Source organism: Mauremys mutica, chromosome 2 (assembly GCF_020497125.1).
Source record: "Mauremys mutica isolate MM-2020 ecotype Southern chromosome 2, ASM2049712v1, whole genome shotgun sequence".
NCBI lineage: Eukaryota > Metazoa > Chordata > Testudines > Geoemydidae > Mauremys > Mauremys mutica.
The window spans coordinates 107,774,114-107,793,344 of record NC_059073.1 but is presented as its reverse complement, the minus strand read 5'-3'; the positions used below and the strand labels follow the sequence as shown (position 1 = coordinate 107,793,344).

The window sequence follows — 19,231 nt, the reverse complement described above, 5'->3', positions numbered from 1 at the left end:
CTGAAGGTTATATTGAAAGAAAACTCAATTTAAACTAGTTTGTCAAAGGCAAGAGCAGTTAATAAAACATTTGAGCCTTCCAAATGGTGATCACACTGAGAAAATAGTCAGGTCCCGAGCATCAAGTAAAGTACACATGCTTTTATACCCTGCATCTGACTTAAAGTTCTAGAGCAGAATTCTCTGCTGCTCTTAGATTTAAGGGACTGTGATTTCCCTTTTATAATGAAGCAGAGTCTGCCATTTTCTTGAACATTTGACCTGCGTTTAAGTTGTTGGAAATGGATGTTTTTTAACTTCCATGGGGGCTAGGTCATATTCACTGTGCATTTTGCTAGATGTGTGTTTTGTATGGTGCACATTGAATAGGCACAGCTTAGGTCAAAAATGTTATGAATAAAAAAAGGAGATGGCTTTGTAACTAAAGACTAATATAAGGCGCACAGTGGCATGTACAGCCTTTCATTTCTTGATTTTGGAGTGTTTTACTGTGCAACCTTTAGGTTTTTCACAATGCAATATTTAAGGGAAAAAAGATAGAATATATCAATTTGGAACTCACTGCTATAGGCTGAAATTCTGGCAAAACAGTTTAGTAATTTATATACATTTACAGTTTATATAAATGTCATTTGAAGTTGCAATTAGAAGACCTATTAATACTTTTATTTCAACTGATCTTACAAGCTGGGGTCTGGAAGTTATTGCACAGTTAGGAGCATTACTGCAATGTTATGCCTTCCTTAGAAGTCTCCAGTATCGACTGCTGTCATAGATGACCAGAGTAGATGGAATATTGTTCAGTTTTGGTGTGGTTAGTCTCATTTTTGGATGGAACAATGCTAGACAAATAATACGTCGCTACTCAAGAAAAATAATTACAATATAATATTTATCCTGTAAATAAATTGACATTTTCCCCTATAGGCAGGTCAGGCTACACAGGTAGACAAGAAAATGTGTGAGAGGTGGGGCGTGAGTTGAAAGGTTGTTTTTTGTTTGTTTGTTTGTTTGGGCTTATTCTGGGCATTAGACACCCAAGTAATTTTCTCAAGTGTAGGGGTTCCTGAACACTGGCATTCTTTTTAGCTAGCTATTAGAAACAAGGGAACATAAGTAATTCAGCCATCAATGGTACTGTCAGAATATTTGAAATTGGCCTAATCTTCAAAGTTATGCACAAAGATTTCTCCAGCAGTATAAAAAGCTCGACCAGGTAGATGTAGTGTGTATACTTAGATTATCTGGTAAAAGAAGGCATCTATTCAACATACCCTACATGGGGGAATAGGTCCATTGTTGAAGCCTCATTGTTTTGACCTTCATGGTATATAGGAATAAAATGCCTGACAAAGAACCTATTGTATGTTTTCCATGGGAGATGTTGCTACTTATTACTAAGCTGTGGGGGAGGGAGGCGGCAGGGGTCAGCACTGGTTGAGCCATTGGAGGGCTACCTAAGCGATCTTCAATTCTCACTGTTAATCAAGTAAGAAATTTCAGGGTACATAATTACCAGACAGAGAGTGTAGTTTGTTTTTTTCTTCCACTCTGTGGAAGAGGTGATGTTGGAGCCCTCAAAGAAAAGTTTGTGTTAGTTTCAGTGTTGTTTTGTTGTTTTGTTACATTGTGTGGAAATGGAAAAGGAGGAAGCAGAAGAGCAAAAGTAGGAGAGTGCAGCTCGGCAACTGAGGGGATGTACCCACACATTGGAGGGGGAACAGTAATCAATGGCAATACAATACATGAAAGGAAAAATATCCAGAACCCAAGTTAGTTAAGTGGTTATAGTGTCAGAAGGCTGGGAAGATTCCTTTCTTTTGTTCCCTATATGAGGAAGGGAGAAGGTTGCGTGTAGTGGGACTTGAATGGCTCCCTATGGGCTGGGGAGAAAGAATCAAGGGAGCTAGAACAGCTTGACTTACACTTGTAACATTGGCTATAGATTATGTTGGCTGCTTTAGGAGAAAGTCCTGAGAGTCTGGGGATTTCCATAGTTTATCACCCATAAACTCTTCTTTGCATTTCAATTGGTCTACGCTGTGGAGAAAATGAAATGAAGTATTTACTTCTCCAGGATTATTAATCTGGCATCTTTCAAAAAATGCTAAACTCCTAGACATTTAATTATTGATTACAAAAAGCAAACAGGAATGGGTGTCAGAGTTACTTTCTAAAACTCTTTCATTATGGAACAAATATAATTTCCATTAACACGTCTGCAGGGTGAAGGGTTTTATGTTTTGTTTTTTGTTTTCAGCAACTCTGCATAACAGCTGTGTGCATGCTATACCCTATGTGTGTGTGTGTGTGTGTGTGTGTGTGTAAACCCTTTCTCATTGAGGAAGTACAAAGTATTAAATCTGACATTTCTTAAAATGATGAAAGTAGAATGGGGAAGAAAAACACTGCAAAAAGCAAAATCTATTTCCAGCCATCTCAGTGTAGAAACAGCAACATTATATAGCACACCAGGCTGCTTCTAGTCTGATGAGCTGGAGCGGCTGTCAATTGCCTATAAACCTGGAGAGAGGCTCAGTGTATGAAGAAGGACGTAGTAACCATGACTGACTGTCATTCCAACATTAATACCTGCAGCGGTATCAGAAGTGGGAAAGTGTGCCACCTCTGCATAAGAAAATGTTACCAGCATAACAAATGAAGCTGGGGATGATGATGATTTTTTCTATAAAAGAGCATATATGCATATGATCATGAAAAATAAAGCTGAAGCATAAAAAACTGTAAGGTGCATGAGGCTGGGGTTTTTAGAATTGCAAGTCAGTTCCACGCTTCCAGCCTTGTTATGTAATTAAGCTTCAGGGAATGGAATATAAAAAAGGCTAATACATGGAAACTCTCACACCTATGTAATGCCATTTATTTCTGCAACCTGGGCAGTAGTACAAAAGACAAGAATTTGTAAAGTGGTGTGTGTGTGTGTATGTGTATATGTATATATCAGTGGCTCTCAAACTTTTTTACTGGTGACCCCATTCACATAGGAAGTCTCTGAGTGCGACCCCTCCCTTATAAATTAAAAACACTTTTTAAAATATATTTAACACCATTATAAATGCTGGACGCAAAGTGGGGCTTGGGGTGGGGGTTGACAGCTCACGACCCCCCATGTAATAACCTTGTGACCCCCTGAAGGGTCCCCACCCCCAGTTTGAGAACCCCTGGTATATATAATGTATGTGTGTGTGTATATAGAGAGAAGATGATGAGACTGCCAGAGAATGGGAGGGGTAGACATTTTTAGTTTTGTGGCTGAATATGTTTTTAGGCTGCGCACAAGCAGAAATAAACACATACCATCAAGAATACAGTAGCAAGCTATCTTATACATCCTGCAGGGCTATGTGAGGGGAAAATATTTCTGTAATTGTGTACCTTGTTGATATGTTCAGAGGAAGACTTTGTCCAAGTCTACGCTAGGCTTTTCCCCTCCCTCTGTTGTTACCTCAGGGCGAGCTTCACCAGTAATAGCAATAGTGGGAGTACCGGTGTAGACAAAATCCCAGCTGCTGCTCTGTGTTCTAACTATTTTGTCATCTAACCCTCATCAGGTTACAAAACCTTGGAACTGCACAGGCTGCTCCCTAAGGATGAGAAGCACAACTCATCTCATCTTTTCTTTAGGCAGGGTCTCTGCAGACTAACCACACAAGAAGATCCAGATCGCATACAGACCCCCTTCACCTGCAAGTGGGACCAGGAAAATCCTTACAAACGTCAAGTGATAGCATGTAATTTATCTCACACAGGTGGCAGGAATGGTGAAGAAATTTTAAGAAAATCTGCTAATGTTGACAAGGCCCTGTAGTGTGGCTGCACAGTGCTAAATTAGTAGTGTAGACCTGCCTCACTCATCTTTATTGCTGTGTCATGAAACCTCGTCAGTAGTCATGATATGGTGGTAAAAACACCTGAGCTCTAGCTTTTGTTACCAGTGAAGCAGCTGTGCCATTGGTGGAAGTGCTATAATATGGGTCCTAGCTTTTCTTGTGTAGCTAAGGCCCTAGAGATATCTGAATCCTTACTGGTAGAGCATAGTAAGGTCTCGTTGGTAACATAAGCCCATATAAAACTTTTTAACTAACACTTCTTTGCACCAAGTGTAAACAGGACACAATTTGATTAACAGGGTTGTTGAAAACTGTTCTCAAGTCTAGGTCACTGCCATCGGGAAATAACATAGTCTGGATGTCAGGAAATCTAGGTTCCATTCCCTGCTTTGGCACTCACTTGAGTTTTGATATTGGACAAATCACCGAAGATCTGTGCCTCGGTTTCCCCAGTTCTAAAATGGTGACAGTTCTTTCTAGCTACCTCACAGGGATATTGTGAGGATTCGTTCATTAATGTTTATAAAGTGCAAGGTGTTCTTACAGCTGGAGCACGAAGGAATGGCTGTGCAGTAGTTCGTTTAATAAGCATTTCCATTCTAAAGGGCCATTTTTCAACTGCTGATAACTTTGTCAAATGTTCACCCTCCAGACTGAACTTTTGTTTTTTGAAATGCTTTGCAGGTCCCTTTTAAATTGTGAATGAGCATTCTCAGGGGTGGCCCAGTTCAGCAGTACATCAGCCCTGCTTCTGCGCTGTGCACTGTAATCAGGCCCTTAAGGAACACTAGGGTGCCACCTTGTGGTGCTCCTTGTCACATCCATTAAGAGTTCTTACGATGCTTCTGTATTTTCTTTGTTTAAATGTGATCCACCACAGATACTGATATTTAACCTCACTTCTGCATAGCAAATGTGCAAAAATCAGTTTCCTCTGAAACTATTCCCCTCTCACTTCTCCCTTCCATTAAGAAAATGCAGCAATACCGAAAGAGATCAAGCGGTGAGAGCAGACAGTAAATTAGATGTCAAATCGTAATGAGATATGGCAATAATAAAGGGTGATGCAAGTTTGAATGGCATCCAGAGGTGGCATGCAAAAATGCAGAGAGATGTTAGTCACTCTCCATACAACTCTCCAGTGATCCATGCCAGGAATATTATGCTTGAGTTTAAGGGATTTCAGAAAAGAGTTATGGGAATGATTGGGGCAAGGGAGAAGGCAACATGGAATTTCCGATGGGAAAGAAGAAGAATTAGGCTTTGTCTGTAATGGGCTTTTGCACTGACTGCAGCCATCAGTGTAACTGCACCTTTGCAATCTCTGATATGGACAGACATGGTCTGCGGAGCTTACTGCAGTTTCACGCAGGAGTTATTTGCATTGGTGCAAAAAGTTGCTTTGGCTACCCATGCCAGGGGCTTGCATTGGTGTAGCTATGTTGTTAATTGACCATCAATGACAGTAATCTGGGCAAACTCTGAGTCTAGAGAAGGCCTGTATCTGTAGCTTGACTGAGTGCCAAGTAAGTCGCATGGGAGGGGAGGAGGAGCCATCATTCTAATATTTGAAGAGTGCAAACGCTAAGGAAGGAAAGGAATTATTTAACCCAATAAAAGGAGGAGTAGGTTACTGTAAATTCATTCAAAAGTAAAGGGTAAATGAGGGGAAACTTTCTGATGGGAAGAAGTGGTGTTCTGTTGAATATTCTCCCAAAGGAAGCTGTGAAAGCTTCATCACTTGTGTTGCTTTAACGCTACACTGGACTAAATGATGTGAGCCAAATTCAGCCTTGGCACAACTGGGAGTTGTAACCACTTACACTCTAAACCTAATCTAGCCCCAGTCACTTTGGTATTTAGGTATTTACAAAATTAGGAATGCAATCAAATGTACCATAATAAAAAATCCTGGGTGGATTCTCAGAGGGGAGAGTAGGTGGCTTAGTAAGGCTCGATGATATGAATCGTTACATCTAAAGTACAGTACTTATTAGCAGGACACTGTTTACATTGCTGTTTGGTTTAGATCCTTCAGGGAAACTACTGAGGATGAGTTCAAGGTAAAACAATAGAGTAGCTACGTTTTAAAAAAAGCTTATTTTAAAAAAAAACAAATATTGGAGGACATGAAACAAATTTATGTAGGCGTTTTACTACAAAGAGTCAAATAAGGAAGCACATCACAAATACACCCCCCTTCTTCCTTCAAGTAAAATGTAGTGAAAGTGATTGAAACTAGCTAATGCTGAATTAATGGCAGGAGCGGGGTAAGAGTGGAGTTCGTATGAAAGGGTAAGAGGTAGAGACTCTTGAGATGGTAAACTACAAAATTTGACCACTACATATTTATAATATAGTTTATTTTGTGCTCATTTTCTTTTGAAATCACTCTATTTCAGTGAAACAAAAACATTAGCCTAGTCCATTATAATTTATTGCATCCATATTTCAAAATACAGAAGGTTCAAAGGGTGCATATCAACTGGAATCAACATATAGTGCAACCTTTTTGTGTTCCTATTTTAATCTTCATAGGTTTTTTACTTGTTTTATTTTTGTCCTTAAGTAATCCACAGATTGTTTTGTAAAGTTTCAGTCTCAGGTTTTCTCCAGATGGAAAAGACTGTTAAAAGAATTATGTATTTAATTTGCTTGTGAATTACAAACCATTTAAGTATACAATACGTTCTGTGGCCTGAGTTGATGTGGATTATTAGATAAAAATGCAAAATTAGTGTAAAACTGTGCTACACTAATGACCTTCCAAGACTGATAGATGCAGTGCGTTATGTTAATTTGGTACAATAACATTAACAGGGCTCCATAAATGCAAATTTCAATATCTGACAAGATTGCAAGAATGAGTAATAAGCCTAGAAAGAAAACATAACACAAGATGCATCTGTATATTAGTGTTTTGTTGTTGTACTAGTTTGCGGGGAGGAGGGGTGTCTGTCATCAATGTTGTTGTTAGTTACTGAGGCAAAATCATTTAATATTGGTAAATAGGTAGTGACCTCTGCAGAGCATGAATCTGTACAGAAATAACTGTTTTTTGTAAATATTTCTAAATTAATTTTCTCATTTGAATTTATTTCTATATTAAGTAGGTGGCCTTTTATAAGGCCTGGTCTACACTTAAGTTAGGCCGACATACCTTCATCGGTCAGGGATGTGAAAAATCATACCCCTGAGTGTGATAGCTATACCAGCCAGACCCCCAGGGTGGCTATGCTGATGGAAGGATTCCTCCATCGATGTAGCTATTGTGGCTGAGGATGGAGAGAGGTGGAGGGGTGCGGGGGTGTTTCTACACTGATGGAAAAGCCCCTTCTGTCGGTGCAGGTTGCACTACTCTATGGTGTTATGCCGGCATAGCTACAGCAAACTAGCCATGCAAGTATAGTCTTCATAGTGTAGACATACCCTGAATTGAGCTACAGTACAGGCAGTCCTCAACTTTATGACGTTCGACTTATGCCAGGCTGCACTTACGACGCTTCTACATTGACGACCTGATTCAACTTACGACTATAGGTTTCGAGTTTATGACTCTTGGTCCTGCAATGGAGTAGATTGCAGTTCTGAATTACGACATTCTGACTTACGATGTAATTGTAAGGAACCTATTGTGTCGTAAGTCTGAGGACTCCTTGTACACTTGTTCAGACTAAACTGATTAAAGAAGCTGAAGAATGCGATTAAATGTTACATAAATTGGGAAACACTAGACCTAGGTTAAGAAGAATAATTATTCTCCTTAGCCTGGTCTACACCAGGGGCTCTCAGCCTTTTTTCTTTCTGAGCACCCCGCCCCCCCCCAAACACGTACACACACTATAAAAACTCCACAGCCCACCTGTGCCACAACTACTGTTTTTCTGCATATAAAAGCCAGGGCCGGCGTTAAGGGGTAGCAAGGAGGGCAACTGCCTGGACTCCATACCACAGAGGGCCCTGTGAAGCTCAGTTGCTCAGGCTTTGGCTTCAGCCGCAGATCGCAGGGCTTCAGCCCCTGCAGGGTTGTGGGTTGTGTAGCAAATCATTGGTTAAAATTGTCTCTCTGAGGATCCTAATAATGAAAATACCCATTAAACCAATTTTAGTGCTTTGGGGCCAGACTTAATCTCAGATGTATAATGTACATTATAACATATCTTAAAATGTCTGCTTATTGTGCAACTGCAGTTGCAGATCTTTCCTAGATACTCAGTGATTTTGGTCTATGTGTGCATCTGGACATTAGTTAGTTAGGGAAAGCTATGGAATTAAGGATGATAAATACATTTTAGAAATCATTTGTGTGGGGGGATGGTGGCGTTAACGTTTAAATAGTGATAGTAATCCTTTCTTGTCTACAAATATGGCTTTGGAAAAAGCAGAGTAAGATGATAGAGTATAGTGAGTTGGAAGCCCCTAGAGCAAAAGTCTAGTTATGTGCTTTGCATAACATCCTGTCTCATGATCTACTTCCTTCACTCTCGATCATGTAAATTACACACATCCTCACACAGTGATCTTATGTGTTTTATCCTACTAGTCATTACAGCTACAGTACTCTATATCCTATCTAGTGTGTGCTTCTCTCTTGAAAAGCTGATTTAATATCTTTTACTTTATTAATGAATTAGTAGAATTTGTGACAGAACAAATTGAATTGGTTATGGATGAGTGAAATATACATGTTTTGGCTAATTTAGTGGAATATGTGAACATTTTGTTATCTGATATTAATGTGAGGCACAAACCCAGCTTCACTGGCATTTTTAACAGATTTACAGTATTCTGAAAGGCAGGCATTTTAGCAGGATGCTAAATTAAAACTAGTGCACATTATTTTCAGGTGTTTCTTCATAATTGCAACATCTTTTAGATTAGAAAAATAAAAATAATTCAGTAACCATATCATCTAAATTCCATCAGTTCATGCAAAAATCAATATTTCATACACATTAAAGAAATGTTCAATTACACAATTGAAATATATATTGATTACTATTATGGTAGCATATCGGATATGTCTACATTTCAGTATAAGCCTGAGGCTCAAGCCTAACCCCTCTTCTGTCTACACAAATCACGCTAATCCAGGGCTTGGCCCCACAGTCCCAGAACCCCACAGAGTAGAGGGTCTGAGTTTGAGTCAAGTTGGGACCCAGAGTTCAGGCCCTGTTGCTTTGCAGTGTAGACACAGACACATTGGACTTGTGCTCTGGGAATCTGCCAAAAGTATCCCCCAATCCCACAGAGGGACTTTCTTTGTTCTCTGAACAGTCAAGATTGGTAGACAGTCAAGTTCTGCCACACTGCATCACGAACAAAGGGATAGAACTGTCAAAAATTGGGAAGGTGCTAGGAAGTCTGGGACTCAGGCCAGCATAATATAGTGTAGATGCTGGAGCCCCAGGTCAGGACCCTGGGTTCAACAATTCCTAACCTGGGGTTACAAATGAGTTTAGACACTCAAGCCCTAGGTTAACAAATTTAGGGTCTGCTAACTTGAGCTCTACAGACCTGGGGCTTACACTGCAGCATAGACATCTTCCTAGAGGCTGGAGCCCCATTGTGCTAGGCACTGTACAAACATATTTTGTACATGCGTGTAGGGCAGATGGCTTGTCTCCCTTGCCCAGGAAAGACTAACGCCATGCCCAAAGTCTTTTAAAAACCCTTCCTTCAGGACCCAGTTTATTCTTCAAACACAGTAAAACAGTTCAACGTAAGTTGTACACATGAATCTGGTCTTTTCCCCTGAGCCAGGGTCTTCGCATGGGTCCAGAGTCCTTTCCCCTTTTGTGTCTCTTCCCTGTCTCGCTCCAGGGCCTGCCACTGGAGCCAACCTCCCTCTTCCAACTGAGCCACTTGCAGGTTTCTCAAATCACTTTATTAGTCTCAGCGGGGAGCTAGCTGAGCAGTCACTGGTGAGCCTAGGCCCATCTCCCCTTAAACCAGCCACCCTTTGACTGTGATTTTGAAAAACAAACAACAAAATACCCTTTTTATATTGTCCTTTTTAAAATCAGTACCAACTCTACAGAACCTTCTCCACAGAAAAACGATTAGCCCATACATCATCTAATTTTTTCTTCACTGTGGCCTTACCTTCAAGGAATAAGAGAAGAGTAAAAATTGATGTTTCTAAGATTGTCTTCATACATTTTTGAACTCTTTTAAGTTGTCTTAGGGAAGATGTTAGTATATTTTAAGTGTTAACATTGTTACTTAAAAGGAATTTAGATGATGTCACACACAATTTTGAAATGTTTAAAAAAAATGTCAGAAAGCCCTAAACTCAAGTCAGCTATATGAAAGGTCAGGTTGCATACTCATGGATTCAAAAGGCCACAATTGTGATAAATGTCAACACTGTTCTCGTCAAGTTGGTTATTACAGTGAGGCACCAGCTCTGCTATAGTTAAGCTTGAGCATTCATTTTAAAGTAACAGAATTGACCTTTTTGTATAACAGTAATTTAAAAGCAATCAAATTCTTTTATTAGTTGGTAATTACATTTGTAACAGTTTCACCAGTAAGAAATGTGGAATTCTGAACTTTGGCGGAATGGAAATCTCTCTCTCTCTGTACTATGTTACCCTTCAAGTAGAAAGGCTTTTGAGCAGTCTGGGAGTAAGTACCCCTTTGAAGTGATGCCTTTAATAGGAGCTCCTTAAGTCAAGCAGGCACTCTGGCAGGGTGACTTTTACAGGTATTTCAGTCTGAGACCTGGGTACATTTAAAGACTGACTACATTCTGAGGGCCACCATTCTGTCCTGCACTACAAGTTATAGCTGAGTTGTGGCATCCATTTACAACTCAGTTGTGCTCCAACCTTGTTATAGCATGGTTTGGGTTTGCCTGCATAGGTAGATTTGCGGTATGTTATAACCAAATTAAAGAAACCATGCTATCTAGTTATAATACAGCTTGAGTCCATCTGTGCAGGCAGACCTGTTAAAACAAGGTTGTGGGGCACAATTTTAATGTAACTGAGGTTTCCCCATGTGCTTATAAATGTGTTGCCAGTATCTACATGATTTGTAGGCCAGCAGCTAGAATTATAAGTAAAGGAAGCAGCTCTCCAAGAGCTGCCCTGCTCCAGATACTTTCCAAACTCTAACCCCGAGACTAGATAGCCAGGGGCAGAGAAAAGGAGGCAGGGAAGTTGCCATGGCCAAGAGCTCCCCCCCATGCCCGCTCCACTCCTGAGGCATTTTTCTAGTTGAGCTGTTGCTGGTGAGCAGTGGTGAGGCTGGCCTTTCATCCCCAGCTGGGTGCTCCTACAGCATCCCCTGCTGCATCTAGCTATTGAAGGTAGTCACACATCTCCTAATGCCATCTCTTCTCTGCAGTACCAGAATTGCCTGTGGAGCTCTTTGAGTTCACTGGGGGATATGGATGAGATGTACCTATTCTGCCTCGGATATTGGAGGTGTGCTCCATGCATTTAGCACAGAGTGGGGGAGATGTTTTTTCTGTTCAGAAATGAACTATAGTGGACAAGGCAGGTTTTTCTTTTGGCGTCTGGAATCTTTCAATCAAGCCACAGCAAAGATGTTCCAGACAGGGTCTGTAGGTGTTTAGTCAACTGATGAGTGTCGCTTACAGAATGGACATGACTAATGCTGCTCAACAATTCAGATTATGTGAGACTGAGACCTATATGTTTCAGAGTGGTAGCCGTGTTAGTCTGTATCAGCAAAAACAATGAGGGATCCTTGTGGCACCTTATGGACTAAAAAATTTATTTGGGCATAAGCTTTCATGAGCTAAAACCCACTTCATTAGATGCATGGAGTGGAAAATACAGTAGGTAGGTATAAATACACAACATATGAAAAGATGGGAGTTGCCTTACCAAGTGGGTGGGGGGGTCAGTGCTAACAAGCCAGTTCAATTAAGGTGGAACCGGGCTATTCTCAACAGTTGACAAGAAGGTGTGACTATCAGCAGGGGAAAATTAGTTTTTGTAGTGACCCATCCACTCCCAGTCTTTATTCAGGTCTAATTTGATGGTGTCCAGTTTGCAAATTAATTCCAGTTCTGCAGTTTCTCGTTGGAGTCTGTTTTTGAAGTTTTTTTGTTGAAAAATTGATGTCAGATTTGTGTCAATTTATTCCAATGTGATACATGCCATCATGTGCCAGCAATGCCCCTCTGCCATGTACATTGGCCAAACCGGACAGTCTCTACGCAAAAGAATAAATGGACACAAATCCTACATCAAGAATTATAACATTCAAAAACCAATAGGAGAACACTTCAACCTCTCTGGACACTCAAAAAAAGACTTAAAAGTGGCAATTCTTCAACAAAAAAACTTCGGAAACAGACTCCAACGAGAAACTACAGAACTGGAATTAATTTGCAAACTGGACATCATCAAATTAGGCCTGAATAAAGACTGGGAGTGGATGGGTCACTACAAAAACTAATTTTCCCCTGCTGATACTCACACCTTCTTGTCAACTGTTTGAAATGGACCACCTTGACTACATTGAACTCATTAGCATTACAAAAGTGATTTTTCCTCTCTTCTTGTCAACTGTTGAGAATAGCTCACTTCCACCTTCATTGAATTGGCTCATTAGCACTGACCCTCCACTTGGTAAAGCAACTCCCATCTTTTCATATGCTGTGTATTTATACTTGCCTCTGTATTTTCCACTCCATGCATCTGATGAAGTGGGGTTTAGCCCATGAAAGCTTAAGCCCAAATAAATATGTTAGTCTCTAAGGTGCCACAAGGACTCCTCATTGTTTTTGTGAGAGTTATATGAAGTTAGTTATCTTCATATCTCTGATTTGCACAGTCTGCTTAATTAATAGTAGTAGATTACTGTAAATTGGCATAATTTGCAGCCTACCACCACTTTCTATGAGTGCCTTCCACACATGGGCTGCATTTAGGGTCGTCAACTTTGGTTGGATGAATTCCTGGAGAATTCATTACATGACACAATGTTTAATTAAAGATTAATCTTTAATTCCTGGAGACTCCAGGACAATCCTGGAGGGTCGACAATAGGGATGTAAATGTTTAACCTGTTAACTGATAAACTTGATGCTTATCGGTTCTAGTTAATGATTAAACTCTGCTGCTGCCCCACCTGCCGAGGGCTCCCAGCTGCTGCCCTGTGCGCATCCAGGGCTCTGCTGCCGCCAGGCGCTGGTGGCAGCAGAGCCCCAGGCATGGGGCCCGCAGCCAGGATCCCGGGCACATGAGAGGGGGAGGGGAGAGGGCAGTGGCGCCCCATGTCAAATGTCGGGGGGGCTGCAGTGCCCCCACACTCCTAGTTTCCCGTTAAACATTTAACCATTTAACAGATTGAATTTCGATAGATTAAATGGTTTATTTTTTTAGCCACTATTTACATCCCTAGTTGGCAACCTTAGCTGCACTAGAGAGAGATCCAAGTTCAGATCTGGATTTCAAACTCTCAAAGTTCAGGGAGTATTTGGCTCTGGATATTTGGTTCATCTCTTATGCTGATGCTAGCATAATATGCATAGAACATGGATTTTTTAATTTGTTTTTATTAAAGCTACTCATCTGAAGTTAGATGCCAGTCTAATGGTTAAAGTGCAAGACTGGATCTAAGAAATGTAGATTCTATAACTAGCTCTGCCACTAACTGGAGGTGGGGCTTTGGTCAGGTCATTGGATCCCTAGGAGGGTCAATTTCTCCATCTGTGAAATGAAAATGAGTACAGATATCTGGTACATTTGACTTACCTATGTCTATAGGCGTATTGTGAGGCCGAACTTATTGCTGTTTATGTAAAGCGCTTGAAGGTCGATTGGATGGAAAGTGCTATCAGAATTTGAAGTATTTTTGTTGCTCATACTATAGTATTTCTCCTTGAGGTAATGTCTAAAAACTTTACTAACATTGAATCTTCTCTCGAAGCTAGTATTCTTTCTGATCTGTCTTTTCAATCTCAACTCCAATTTTCCGCTTTACCTACCTGCACAGAAATTCTTTCCCATTGACATTGGTGGGAGACACATGCATTGTTACTTTAGAGATCCACTGGGTTTATCTGAAGGGAAATGTTTGTTCATAATCTCTCATAATGCTAATATTTTATATACATTGGACTTATTTGTGTTCCGCTTGAATACTAACATTTTTGCATTCCTGGTATTTTCACTTTTCAAATTGATTTCTTTTTAAAATTTCATAAGAATGGAATTATTCAGATGTTACTGTTCAATTTAGTTAAATATATTCTGTCTAGCTGGTATTAAGATTCCTATAGTAGCCAACTTACAGAAAACCAGATCACAGAATTCTCCTCGCTCTGGTCTACTAGATTAGAGACTAATCCAGCTCCCATCTAAGTCAACGGAAAGAATCTTACTGACTGCAGTGAGAGCTGGATCAGGTCTATATGGCCTGATCCTGCAAACAATCCTTATCAAAAGCTTCAATGGGATTATTTGCCTTAGATAAGTACTACATCTGGGTAGTAAGTGTTTGCAAGATCAGGCCCTTGGACACCAAAGAAGACCGAAATTAGTGTCCTTATTGACTGTGAAGTTATCTTGTTCAGTTCTGCTCATTTTTGTCTGTTGGAAAATATAAGCCTGTCTTTTAAACAGTCAACCACTGGCTCAGTTGACTTTGTGCAAGTCACTTGTTCATCTGATGCCTTGGATTACTTAGTTATGAGAAGCAGTAAAAGACTTCGTAAAGAAAGATTCTTACCAAAGGCACTAATATTTCTAAATGCTGTCCCTGTAGATATGAAACACTGCTTTTGCTCTCCATTTTTTAGGTGCTTACATCATGTCGGGCCTTCTTGTTGACATCCCGCATTCCCACCAAGGTAAGTTTGTTTTATTTCAGTACCTGTTTTGCAATTATATTCATACATTGCAGTGATGTAAACTTACTGGTGACAGTGCTTATGCATCTGAAAAGAGATCTGAGGATTGGAGTAGTAATTTTTGTGTAAAGTTGTTAGAATGCTTTTTCAATAATGGCCTTCTTAAATGGTTTTGTCAGCACATAGGTGAAACATTATAGGAGAACCTAGACTTTTAAAAATGTGCATGGGTGAAGAATTGCATTACAAATAACCTGAGGTGTTGTAACTGCACAGTTCATAAGACTCCTAATGGGATCTAGGTGAATTAGTTCCCAGACAAGATGATGGCATTACTCTATAGGTATTGCCTATATTGCAGTTGGTGGGTGAGATTGCAATTAGGGGAGACATACCTGCTCTAGGTTTGATCTAGCTGATGTGGCTAAAAAATATCAGTGAAAGTGTGGCAGCATGGGCTATCAACACAAGTACTTGCTTGTACAGCCCACACTGAAGCCTGTGTCACTGTGTCTTCACTGTATTTTAGCTACCCTTGCTAGATTTAAGCTAACGTGTAGGTATGCCTACCCACACAGCAATCATACTTCTGATTACAGTATAGACATATTCTAAATTGTTGTGTCTCTGATCTCAAAAGGGATTATATTTCAAACTCCAAATTAGAAATGATATGGAGTGTTCTGAATCCTACTGTTCTTGGTGGAATAATCTCTGTTGTTTTCCATGGAGACCATAGTTTGCAATGAAAGGCATTTTGCCAACCTACCTTATAAAGGCCATGAAATACTTCTTTCAGTCCCATGACAATTTGGAACAATTGTCATGGCAGAGGAACAATACATTTCTGTGTGGAGCAGGATGATTTTGAATCAGGAGATAATCTCTCCTCCCACCCAGAGTCCATTAACATGCTTTTGGTAGATGTTCATGTTCTGCTTAGTTGTGCACATATACACAGAAAGATTAACAAATGATAATCACTGGTGCTGGAAAAGCAGCAAAGAGTCCGGTGGCACCTAATAGACTAACAGACGTTTTGGAGCATGAGCTTTCGCGGGTAAATACCCACTTCGTCGGATGCATGTAGTGGATATTCGAAGTGAGTATTCACCCACGAAAGCACATGCTCCAAAACGTCTGTTAGTCTATAAGGTGCCACAGGACTCTTTGCTGCTTTTACAGATCCAGACTAACACGGCCACCCCTCTGATACTTGGTGCTGGAAAGTGTTCCTCTCCCTCATATCCAGGTTGAAAACATCTACTGAAGGCTAAGACTCTTCTTTTGGTGTCCCCAATGTTTATGGAAAGAAATGAGGGCTGCAAATTTTCATATGTCAAGTGGAAATGGTGTCATTTAATGTTCTGAGAATGGAAATGGCAGAAAAATAATCAGTGGAAATAGCCATAGTATTAATTTAGCACTGGAAACACTTTTTAAAATGTCTTTTTAGTGGCTTTATTTCATAATATCTTGTGAGATTGATTGTGCTGTATCTTTTTTTTTTTTTTTAAATCAAAGCCTAAAATCTCTATTCTAGGCTAATGAAAGTGGTGGCATCAATGATAAGTGAAATGGATGAATAGTTTTCAAATGAAAGCTGCTCTTCACAGACACAATTTCTTTTGGAAATTGGATCCTTTCTGATTCAACAGCCAGTATGCTTGTTGAGAGCATCTTTCTTTACTAGCATAGGTGTGCATGGTAGCTGACTTCCTCAAATCTAGAAAGTTTTAAAAGCTGCACAGGATTTTAATGTTGCTGATGAGCTCAGTGACTCCTCTTGATGACATCTAGCAAAGGAGCATTGAGAGAGATGAGAACATGTGACATTTTCCTGAGATAGTATTATAACCTATGATCATTTAATACAATAACTATGAACAAGTGGTAGAGTGATTTAGTTGTCCTGAAAAGTGCAATGTGGACTGGAGGAGGATGTAGTTGATTTGTATTTTCAGTGTCAGTTTATTGCTATAATCTTTTTCTTTTATTTATGGCTGATTAAGTATTTCCTTCCCTCCACTCCCCAATGATGCAAAAGACTTTATTTTTGCGATATGAAGATATCTCTCCCTTACGCAGACCTTCTGAAAGAGGATAGAAAGATTACAAACACTCACCACCTTGGTTCCTCAAGGAACTTTTGTGAAATCTACTATGTCCTGAGAACTTCAGTATTGAGGTTACTGTATTACTTTTGTATGGAATTCCAAGCATTAACTCATCTTGAACAGCTCATAAAATTGACATTGAAATATTATTCCAGGCACATGAATATAATTAAAGAGATGAAGATTGGTTAAATGTGACATTTGCCTAATATAAAAAAAGTCAAGTTATGGACTCCTCTTTGCAGTAGTCTTTATGGAGGATTCTCTGCAGCTTGAGGTCTTCAAACCACAATTTGAGGACTTCAATAACTCAGACATAGGTTAGGGGTTTGTTATAGAACTGGATGGGTGAGATTGTATGGCCTGCATTGCGCAGGAGGTAGGACTAGATGATCATAATGGTCCCTTCTCACCTTAAAGTCTATGAGCCTCCTCTTTGCAGCACAGTGCACTTCCACACATAGTGACAGACTCAGGGCCACCTGGGGGGGAGCAAGTGGGGCAATTTGCCCCGGGCCCCGGGGCCCCCATGAGAGTTTTTCAGGGCCCCTGGAGCGGGGTCATTCACTCCAGAAAACTCTCATGGGGCCCGGGCCCTCGGAGTTTCTTCCGCTCCGGGTCTAAGGCGGCGGAGGGTCCTTCCGCTCCGGGGCGGAAGGACTCCCCGTGGCCAAATTACCGCCGAAGCGGGGGTCCCCCGCCTCCAAAGACCCCAGGCCCCCGGAATCCTCTGGGCGGCCCTGGACAGACTCCACACATTGACAAGGAGCTGTCTTTTCCCTCTAATAGAGAAGGAAACACACCACATACACACTGTATTACAAACTTAGCAACATTAGCAAATATTGAATGTTGACATAAATGCACAGATTAAGTATCTGGTGTCTGATATGTTTGATGGTTCAGGATTCCAAAGGTACATTTGGTACTAGTTTGCAGTGAGTTTTAGCTATGTGGAAAGTTTGAAAGTGAACAAACCCAGATGGCTGTTAGCCAGTGGTATTCTAAGAAGGTGAAACACTCCTATCTTTTATAGGATACCACTAGCTAACAGAATAACTCTTTTAATTATTTTTAATTCATAAATTAACATGTATACTTGACAATCCTGGGAAAATTGACTCACAAATTATTTGTTATACATTTTGGAAAGATTTATTGTATTACACACACATACACACACTTGCAACATTGAATCCCCCCATCTTAATTATAGAGGTGTTGCCACACCTAGATATTGCACACCGATATTCAAAAAGCATTCTTTGCAGGACCAGCTTTTTGAATCTGTTGCTTCGGTATAGATTTTTTTTGTTTTGTTTTAAAGAGCTGTTTTAGGTTAGTGTGAATATACGAAGTTAACACATATGCAACACATACTTGTACTGGGGCCATCAGAGACTGCTGGATAAATAATGTGCAAAATGGGAACAATTTAGATGATGGAAGGTAGCTCCTAAAAGATCCATAATGGTCTGTTGAATAAATAGATGTACACTATACTCCTGACTGTGAAATGTGTTAAATAGAGCCTTAAAATGTTCCTAGGTTCTAGGGAACTGGATGACTCGGTATTAGACTGTCAGTGGGATATGGAGACTTTCACTGCTAAATCTGTGGTTTGAATATAGTGTATGTCACTAGTGATCAAAAGCTGCCATCTGATGACTGGCTGACCTATGTGAATGTAGAGGAAGATACAGTAGATAGGTGTCCACATCGCAAAAACTGATATTAACTGGCAATCTCAGATGAGAAGTAACTGAATGGGTATGAAAATGAATGAATTTCTTACAAGGTGATCTCTCCATGCCAAAATGATATACTTTGGTGTGAGCAATGAGGAAATGCTTGCACTGCCACTGCCTGGACTGAATCTGGTCTGTGGCTAAATAAAGGACCTTTCCATTGCTGGTTGAGGAGCATCTTTCATGAACAGTAAGTGTAGTTTTCCAGGCTGCTTCATGCTATGATGCTGCTATACATTATGTTTCCTAACTTGGTGCATATTCTTTTGTCCGTCTCTTCAGCTAAATGATTGGAAAGTTAGTTCACCCTTTTGTGAAAAACTACTTTTAACAACAAAAAGAAAGGGAAAAAAAATCAGTTTCACTAAACTAAATACAAACTTTTTTTGGTTATTGCTCATTTCTTTGGAGGACAGAAGTGATGAGTTATAATTAGAAACTTTCATTGGATTTTAGCCTTTAATCCTAAAATCCTGATTGAGAGCAGAATGGCATTAAACTATGCTGCCCATATACTCACTGGTGAAAACTATAACATGATAGTCTGTGAGGAAGATTACTCTAGATAAAAAGTGTCTTACATGCTATTATAGGCCGGTATAGGTGTTCTTTCCATAAAATAAATGGTCACATTTATGAAGAGTGCTTTTATAAATAGCTCGTAAAGCTCTAATTAATGAT

At 40.0% G+C, this 19,231-nt stretch overlaps 1 protein-coding gene across 4 annotated transcripts in view; it reads left to right on the top strand.

The window, feature by feature from the left end:
- CARMIL1 (capping protein regulator and myosin 1 linker 1) overlaps nt 1–19,231 on the top strand; it is a 262,324-nt gene that overhangs the window by 95,539 nt on the left and 147,554 nt on the right. For all 4 annotated transcript variants that reach the window (XM_045005542.1, XM_045005539.1, XM_045005540.1 and 1 more), the window contains one exon: nt 14,635–14,685. In XM_045005542.1, coding sequence (XP_044861477.1) covers nt 14,635–14,685 — 51 coding nt within the window. The remainder of the gene's footprint in view (nt 1–14,634; nt 14,686–19,231) is intronic.